This window comes from Pygocentrus nattereri, chromosome 14 (assembly GCF_015220715.1).
Source record: "Pygocentrus nattereri isolate fPygNat1 chromosome 14, fPygNat1.pri, whole genome shotgun sequence".
NCBI lineage: Eukaryota > Metazoa > Chordata > Actinopteri > Characiformes > Serrasalmidae > Pygocentrus > Pygocentrus nattereri.
This window is the reverse complement of record NC_051224.1, coordinates 7,326,615-7,336,369: the sequence shown is the minus strand read 5'-3', so window position 1 is coordinate 7,336,369 and position 9,755 is coordinate 7,326,615. Positions and strand designations below refer to the sequence as shown.

Here is a 9,755-nt window from a genome sequence, read left to right as displayed (position 1 = left end):
ATCTCCTTGAGTGGTCCCTTACCCGAGGTCAGACAAAGTCTGCCGCTGATTGGAAAGCAATTCTGCAAATTCTCTTGTAACAGTTAAGGATAGGGTGGGAGTAGACGTGGAAGGGAAGGTGGACCAGTATTAGCACAAAAGCCCGTTTGTACCAGGAGCAGATAATCATGGTCAACACAGTTTCTTATGGTTTGCCTTACGAACAACTGGCATGATGCTATTGGAGGTCCTCCAAAAGAGGGATTTGGACAGTTAAATCAGGGGGCATGGTTGGAAATTGAGTCATGGACAGTTTTATTGAACCAGCAAGATCAGTGGCTTTAAGTGTGCATGGTTATTAAAATCCTGATTACTGTTTACAGTGAAAGCCTTGTTAATCCAGCGCACTACCGAAGAGCGACATTGTCCTTGGCTGGCAAATGAATGGGACAAATATATACACAGTTATTTTATGGGTAGGGTTTTGCTTCCCAAGGTCTTGCCCCATCACTGAGTGGCACGTTTAATGGTAAGAATAATGGTGTGCCTTTAATTCCCAAAAGAACTGGACGAAATTGGGTTGGACCAAGACTGACACAAGATAATCAGAGGCTCAGGATCAATTTATAAGTCCTGGGAACCGAGCAGAAAATAAGGTTTTAAGGGCAGGTCGCAGCTCCTCGTTTTAGAAGCTCTACCTTCGAGTGTAAAATTGGAAAGACTGGTCATGCAGGAGGACACCGTGAAATGTGAAGGTTTGAGCACGTTAATTCCTCAGCCTTAGCCCTCAACACCGTGCATTAAACCTTGAGCCAATATACCAAGGTCAAAACAAAGGCAAGGTTTTGTTTGGCTTTCGGTTATTTTCCATTAAGCTGCACTGTGGGTGTGTGTATGTGTGTCTCCAAGCCCTGAAATATATTCCTGGTACTATCGCAGAGGAGATAATGCACAGTTGGGTCGGCCGAAAGCATTTTTTGTTCGCTATTAGCAAACCACACGAAGTAGACCGTCTCCTCAAACGACACGGTTCGTTTAAGAAGTGAATGTGTAACATCAGCAGCTCAAACGAAGCGCTGTGGTACATTTTTTTTGTTCGCCTCAATGGCAGCAGGGCGTATTCACTTCACAGGCAAATGTGAAGACGCAAAAAATGAGACGGCGGTCCATTTATTCTCGTTTGTGAGCCGTCTCCCGCCACGGACGCGCGATTAGCTCGACATATTTCGTGGTTTGGATGAGAAACTCGCGCTTTTTAACCGCCAGTAATGGTGATATTTCGCCAGTTCTTTTTCATGACCATATAAGGAAGGGTAGCGCTATCGCGTGCTCGCCTTGCCATAGGTTGGCTGTTGCCGCCTCGAGCTCCACTTTAACCCTTCAGCTGCTAAATTTTTTTCGTTGCCCGCCGTCGTGACACGAAATTAATCGTTCCCAAATATGTCTTTCACGTGTCACCGACGACCACAAACGGCTGTAATCGCGATGCAACGTCAGTGTCGGAGCTGTAAAGCGTAGTCCGAGCCTGGCCGCGCGTTTTTTGGCGGGCGCTTCCCGGAGATTTGGTCCCTGTGGTACTTCGTTGCATGAAATATCCAGCCGTTTCTACGCAGCGCTGTAGTTTAATTGATCGTCGAGTGTGAAGTCAGCAGTCCTGGTGTGCTCTGACTGCGTTAAAATTGGATTTGGGAGACTCCGGAGGGAATGGAGTCGGTACAGCGAAGGAATTCTCTGACCTACATTTCACTGGTACCGTTAATGGGCTTTCTCCCAGCCAAAAAAATGGGAAATTCGGGGAGGAAAGCTCGTCCACAGAGCACAACGTGCATACGACATGATCAGCTCTAATGGCCATGTTGTGTGTGTCAGAACTCACCACAAGACAAAATAGGTGAAAACTTGGAAGTCCACGTCTCTCTTGCGTCTAATGTTGCATATCATGTTCCATGTCAGTCATATTAGATGTGAACGGCTCATTTATAACCCCCCCCCCCACACACACACACACCCCTTTTAAATATGCCATAGGTCATTAGTCGTAAATAGCCCTGCGAAATGTCCAGTGAGTATCCTAATCATGACTTGACAGAATAAGGTGTTGTCAGTCTGTTACTGTGAGACATCAACTAAACTGTAATATCATCCGAGTCACACTTTCCAACCCCTACTGTTTCTACCTTAACGGGCTAAATAGTTCAAGTTTACTGAGTCTAATTTCCCACTTGGCGATTTCTGATCTCAGGATGGAGGAAAGGTGTTGGGGGGGGGGGGGTTGCCAAAAAAAAAAGCAGGGGTGACTTTTTGTACTCTAAACTGTGCAGATGACCCTCCATGTGCTCTCAGCTGTGTTTGGTGTTCGCCTATATGCACATTTCTGGAGATGGAGATTGCATTGCAGCAGCGATAGAGGACTATTTTGCCATGCTCTCTCTCTCTCTCTCTCTCTCTCTCTCTCTCTCTCTCTCTCTCTCCCTCCACAGCAGCCTGTCTCCTCTGCACTCTTGGGATTAGTTTACTCCCCCCTCCTCCCCGCGCTGACGTCACCAGCCTGCCTGGCCATGGCAGGAACTCTTTTCTGAAGCAGCAGCAGCAGCAGCGAGAGCGCCTCACTGCTTACCGCTAACGAGGACCGGAATACGAGCAAGGGTCAGAGCGAGAGAGAGAGAGAGAGAGAGAGAGAGAGGGTGGAGAGGGAGAGAGAGAGGGTGGAGAGGGAGAGAGAGGGTGGGCGAAACGAATGAGTCTTCGCCACGGCAGCTGTGAAAGTCGCCGAAATTCGGCCGCGTCCTCTTCCTAAACGCGTGAAAGCGAGGCTCGGAGCGAGAATGGACCTACCTGCCGTCGGAGAGCACGTCTTCGCGGTGGAGAGCATCGAGAAGAAGCGCGTACGGAAGGTAAAACTAACCCGCCAACTGGAACCGCGGGGCGAAAGACGTGTGCTTGTGCAATTGTGCGTGCGGGGCATTTTTGATCCGTTACAAACTCATGACGAATGTTTCACATTTTCAGGGCAGGATCGAGTATCTGGTGAAGTGGAGAGGGTGGTCCCCGAAGTAAGTCCTAAATGTTGTGTCTGTGCGGACTGAAAGCAGTCTCTCTCTCTCTCTCTCTCTCTCTCTTTTTTCTGGAAATCTAGCAGCGTGCAGTGCGCGAATGTGTATGTGTGTGTGTGCGCGCGCGCGCGCTGGCGCGGATGGCTGTATGTTTGAATGTGTGTGTGTGTGTGTGTGTGTGTGTGTGTGTTTCAGATGGAGCCGCGGATTCCATCACTAATTTATGCGAGAGCAGGGGGGGCGTTCTGCCATGTTATCCGATTTTAATTATTTCTGCATAGCTGGCGGTTCCACTTGAAAGTACAGTGCTGTTAAAATGGCCACCGCCGTAGCGTGTTTTTTTTGGTCGACTACACCAAATAGTGCTCTTAAGCGAAAGGCTTGCGCTAGAAATCACGCTCGTGACCAAGTTTTCGCGTGTATTTTTTCGTTGCTGAAGTATTTAAAGTCGTGTCATTTGCGAAGCATTCGTGCCGTTTCTGGACGCTGGTCCTGCCGCCTTGACTCCTAGTAGCATATGTTGCGTTTAAGAACACGTTGTGGACGTTTTGCGGTTTTTTGTGCTCCTCTGCGCTTAACCGAGCTGCGCGGTAACCTGTCTCCTCTTCATTTTACAGATATAACACATGGGAACCGGAGGAGAACATCCTCGACCCTCGTCTTCTCGTCGCTTTCCAAAACAGGTGAGGCTGAAGGCGAATAGGTGAACTTGAGCTAATGGCCTTATATGGTGCTGGGAGGAGGGGCGCTGCACGCTCACTGCTCCTGCTCCTGCTCCTGCTCCTGCTCCGCCGTGGAGCTGAAGATTGATTGCAGCCCCGTTGGCGAAGGCCTAACGACTACAAAGCCTCTCTTGATGCTCGCCCTTCTTAGCACCCTCACATTGTTTATATGCCAACTGCTAATTGTATTCCAATAGAAATGGACGAAGGATGAAGAGGAACGTTTCTTTGCTGCTTAAGATGAAGGAAATCATGCGAATCATGAAATGCTCCTGTATGAAAAAGAAGGGCGAAGTGTAAAATGTGATTGTATCGTGAGATTATTTTACTATAATGGTACCGTTTTCGCTACATCAGATGTAAATGGTTTAGTCATAAATCCTTACTATAATGTCATTATCAAAATAGCCTGCTAAGTAAGGATCTCAAGCTTGAGCTGGAGAAAAAAAAGTTTTTTTTTCCAGTCTGGTGTTGAGGCATCAGCCAAGCTGAGACATCAACTGATTTCTGCACTGAAATGTGAGCAGCAAATGTTTTAACAGTAGATAAAGATGATAGCTTCTCTTTTTTTGCACTGGAGGCACTCAGTAAAGTGATGGGAAGGCTCCTGATCAAGAGTTACACAAGAGAACAAGAAGACATGAGGACCCATCCAGTTATTTCCCTCATATCAGCTCAATTTTGGCCTGGTGATGCCTTTAACGACACTAGATAAGGGCAAAATCCCAGCCGTACTGCCACCGTGTTAAGATGTTGAGTTTTCTATGCACACTTTCGGGCCATAAGAGTTGGTTTTCATTGGTGCTGCTGTCGCCAGACGTTGTGTGATATAGCTGTGTCCATAGTTCCCGAGTTCCACCCATGTTCAAATCATTTCTTTCTCATGTTGTCCATGCGGCCATCAGGGATTAAAGGTCTTTAAACAGCTTTTGATCTGTGTAGTAACAGTTTTCGTTTTAGAACTGGCCATGCACGTGTGTACTTTCTGAGACAGAGCGATGTGGTGGTACTGCTTGTTCTTGAGGAATGTAGGTACATAGCAGGGCCATTACATGTTGTGGTGATAAGGCAACAGTATTTTGTACACAATGCACAGAGGATCTCAGGAATGTTAGGCCTTGAGCTCATTTATGTCTGGTATTCATCTGGGTAATATGCAGTTAATGACAATAGAATTAAAACATTCAGTGTTATTTCTAGTAATGTCAGCAATGCACGCAATATATCAAGGTTGCTGAGTTACCAAGTTTAAAAACAGGACTTTAACCTGAATTCAAATGACAGTTGGCCTCTTGAAATATATGTAAGCCCACTCTTTAAATGCCCCAGTTTGGTCCTCTAGTGGAACCAGTTGTTGTGTGGTGCCGTTGTTTGTCCTTGGAGACTAATGTTTTATTTTTTATGTTTGTTTGGTTTCAGAGAGAGACAGGAGCAGCAGATGGGATATCGCAAACGGGGACCTAAACCCAAGCACCTGCTCATTCAGGTAAACACTGGATATAGCAGAATTATTGCAGAGTCACAGGGATATTGATTGTTGAATAAGACAACTTTGTGGAGATGTATTCTATATATTTCTTTACTAAGGTATGATTTTATTGCTATCTGTGGAGCAGAGTATTGCATTTTATAATGAATGGGTAATTCTGTATGCTGAAGGCTCCTCTCTGTCTGGATCTCTCCTAATGTCCCGAGCTGCTGGAAGATAAATGATAGTGTCATGGATACATAATATATAACTACCGTTGCACAGCTAATACTTACAATGCAGCTCTGTCAGGAGTGTCAGAATATATAGATAAACATAAACGGATAACCTCTCTCAGCCCATCTCTGTGTCTAGCATTATATCTGATTCAAAGCCAGATGTATGGTAAATTCAATGGCAAATCTGCATGTCAGATTTCACTTCCCGGCTTCTTTGTTTTGTTAACCTTTGCTTTCTGTATTCCAGCTGCCTGCATTTGCGCGAAGGTCCAGCATCCTTGCCGGTCTTCAGGAGACGTCACTGGATGATGAAAACCAGCTCAAAATGGATTCACTTCAAATGCACAGGTCCCAGCCTCAGCAATACCAGCTCAACAGCAAAAAGCACCACCAGTACCAGCCCAACAGCAAGGAGATACCAGCAGAACCACACATCAACGGCAAGAAGAAACATTTCTACCAGCTTAACAGCAAAAAGCATCACCACTATCAGCCAGACCCCAAGATGTATGACCAGCAACCCACAAAGCCTAAAGAGGTTAAAGGACATGACCCCTCTATTAAAGGATGGGCCCTCCCTCCAGCCTTGCAACAGAAATGGGCACGTGACAAGGACACTGGCTGCCTAAATAAAGTAAAAGATCTGGCTCTGGAGCATAAACAGGTGCCAGTTACTGCTAACAAAGAAGAACAGACACTGAAGATCAGTTCAAAGGAGGCTGCAGTTTCCAGCGGCATTAGCAGTAAGATGAAGATAATCAGGAATAAAAACAAAAATGGCCGAATTGTCATTGTCATGAGCAAGTACATGGACAATGGGGTCCAAGCATCCAAAGTGAAAAATTTAGACTCTTCTGGAATGGAGAGGCCGCACCAAACTGAGGAGTCTATAAATGGCAGTGCAGGCAATGTTCTAACAGTGACGTCAGGCCAGGAGAATGGTGTGAGCAGTACCTCTGCTAACAGTTCATATGTTCACAAAGTGCCTCACAATAGATTTGAGCTCTCAAAGGCAAAAACTAACACAGAGGTGGAGCAAAAAACAGAACAAAAGACGGATACGATTGATTTATGCAGCGATGAACCTCTGCAACTGACCAGCAAACCCAGCTCTTCACCCAAATCAATTGTGACAAATGCTCCATCTCAGAAAGACTCAACAAGTTACCAGCCCAATCATCGCAAACGCAATCTGTCAGAACCTAATGAGGGTGGTAGTGATTGTAAGAAGTTGCTCAGTTCCAGGAGTATTAGTGCTCCCAGTGCTGTATTCTCGTCCCCTCAGAGGGAACCTATAGATCTCCATTTCTCTGGCAAAAGCACCAGGAGGACCTATAGTTATGACTTTACTGATGCTATTCCTGAAGAACCCATTGACTTGAGCTGTGGAAAGACTAGACTACAAGCAGAACCTCCTGCAAACCCCCACAGTACAGTGGAGGACACCCCTGAGACTTCAGAGAAATCGGAAGAACCAATCTCCTACTTTAAGCCATTTGCGGGGAACATCATCATTACAGATGTCACCACAAATTGTCTGACTGTGACCTTTAAGGAATATGTCTCAATTTAACGGCTGTTGCTGCATTGCTGATACTTCTGGATATGTAGATATGTAATTATACTGAGAATTGTGTACATATGTACTATAATTTTTCATGTATAGAAATGAAACAAATATTTTTTCTTTACAGTGTAGTTTTTACTTTCATTTGGAATATCTGAAGGCCTGTAAATGCTCAGTGTAAAAAGTTTTGGAAGTTTAAGGACATATACAGCATCTATTCGGGGTAAATTAATAGAAGAGTTGAGCTTAAAGGTTTGTTAAAGCATCACTGACAAAGCACTTACTTTGTACCCAGACCTTGCACACTAAATGGAAATGACAAGATATTTGTACTTTGATGTTACAAACTTTGACCATCCCTGATAATCTGTTCCTGTTTTGCTTCCCTCAGTGCAAAAGCATAGTTTACAATTACACCTTTCATGCAAATATGTGTGTGTCATTTAAAGCAGGTCAGTCTGGGCTTTTAAAGTCATGTGGCCTTCAGGGTGTTTTAAGATTATGTTCGTATTCCGACGCCAATGCCACACATTGCCATTACTGAAGAGTAGTTGATTCCATTATCAGAAATATGATATAGCACAAATCTGCTGGATGTGTTAGCCTCCAAGGTCTTTGTTGTGCAATGTTGAAGTAGCCTCAGTTATGCTCACCTGAGTTTGGTCGATTGGTTATATTTACCTATCTGTTTAATGTGTAAGCTGCACTTTGTTGTCATTTAAAATGCTTTGTCATCGAAAGTGAACAATGCTGGCTTTACACTGATCAACAGGATGAATTTTCTCTTTCATACTATTGTGGTGAATTTCATGCTAACTACCTTGTTATATACCATCACATGTTGCTGGAGTTTCCTGGCGTATTCATCGTGACATTCAAATGAACAGAATAACTGGAACTTTTTTGAGTCTTGATGTTTCTTCATATTTAAATGTTTAGACTGCTTGTCATCCTAGCTTTTTTAAACCAGTTGCTGACTGGGGGGCATGACATGCTAATAGCAAGGTATGACCAATCAATATATTTTAGACAATGTATAATCCTGTAGCACAGGCTATTGTAAAACTGCTGCTAAAGTTTTTTACTTAGTTGTAACTTTTTCATGAGAAAATGCTGAATTTAATGTAGTCTACATTAGAGTCTAAATTTGCCTTAATTGAAAACAAGATACAGAGTACACAGTGGCGATATATGGAACCAAATATTTACAAAGCTTATCGTGATCTTAATATTAAGCTTAATATCCTAGTCAGAGATTCCGTGTAGCAGGATTTTTGAATGGAACTGACTGTGACCATGATGCGGACAGTGCAGTATCTGTCCACAGGTTTGGCAGAATTGGCAAATCCCTGTTTATGTACGCATGGGTGACAGATTTGGAATGCCTATTCCTCATAGATAGATTGCTGAAAGCACAACTGAATAATACTGTTCTTCTGTCAAAATATGTTTTAAAAACAAAAATGGAAGCTTAACGTATCCATGCAAAAGCCTTCATTAACCATCGATGGTTTTACAAAAAGTAAAAGCTATTGGGTAAATCCAGAGTGCAGTGGTTGATTCAGTTAATTCACACAGCAGTCTAGATCTGTTCATCTTGATATCTTGTGCCTGGGATAAAGAGATAAAAGTAGAGTGAGCCGACTACTCACTGCATGTAAGCTAACAAAACTGTTGTTCATTTCAGAAATGACCTCAAATGCACCCAAAACTTGGAATTATTGAAAAACAAACTCTTTATAAGGGTGTAGAAATAAAGGACTAAGTTTCAGAACTTGTGTTCGGCTCTTTTATTTTAACAGGTGTTGTGGAATTGGCAGGCCGTTGTTTATCTGTGGCCATCTGGGTTGGATAATCTAAGACAAAGACACACCTCACGAAATGTGTTTTTTTTACCTCAGCCTTAGAATTTCACTCTAAGAGTTACAAGCACGGCGTGTGTCTAGTGTGACCTTCACCTTCTCTTGACATTTGGAGTTCAGTTTCCACTGAACGTCAAGTGCTTATCAGTGACAGCATCATATTCAGAACATGTAGTTACACACTGCTTGGCATGCAAGCCTGATAAGCCCCAGCTTTAATGAACAGTGATTCAGAAGCCTCATCAAAACGTGCTGGTGTAAAGCCTTTAGTCTGGCATTCAGAACGATGCCTGGGTCTAACTCTCACACTAAATGTCTATAAAAGACGGGAACGCTGGACACAAGTTTAAGATCACCTGGCCGTTCAATTGCAGGTTTTCAAGAGAGCTGCTTTGTTTCTGGCAGGGGTCTGTAATGTGATATCCTCCGCAGCACGTCATCCACATGTGGTAATGTACTGTAGATTCCGAACATCAGCAGCTAATGTTTAATTGCTGTGTAATGGTGAACATATGTTCCAACGCATGATGCCACCCTGCCATCGCGCATGCATGTGTTTTCAGATCTTTAGATTTCTTTGTGAAACGCAAGGCCAGAGAGGATGTAAGGGCTGCTCCTTAATTTGCCATACTCTTTAAATGACACTTACTAATGTAGTATAAATTGAAGTCAGTGTACTGAAGCAGCCTTGAGAAAAAAATGTCTTCAGTTTATTTGTGCAGTCCACACACTTGAGTGAAGAGTAGACCTCAGTGTAACTTCTACTATGGCAATGATGTTGCCTGTAAAACACACTGACACACTAACACAACTAGAGATTGGAATATATGTATTCCTTTCAGAGCCACTTTATTCTATGGCTGAA

General features: G+C 43.8%; 1 protein-coding gene across 1 annotated transcript; it reads left to right on the top strand.

Annotated features, from left to right (window-relative positions):
- Positions 1-2,507: 2,507 nt before the first annotated feature.
- On the top strand, positions 2,508-8,802 carry cbx4 (chromobox homolog 4 (Pc class homolog, Drosophila)). The gene is made up of 5 exons (XM_017705890.2): positions 2,508-2,873; positions 2,989-3,032; positions 3,650-3,715; positions 5,174-5,240; positions 5,709-8,802. Exons 1-5 carry the CDS (start codon positions 2,805-2,807, stop codon positions 7,032-7,034), a joined length of 1,572 nt encoding a protein of 523 aa, XP_017561379.1. The 5' UTR covers positions 2,508-2,804; the 3' UTR covers positions 7,035-8,802.
- Positions 8,803-9,755: the final 953 nt, after the last annotated feature.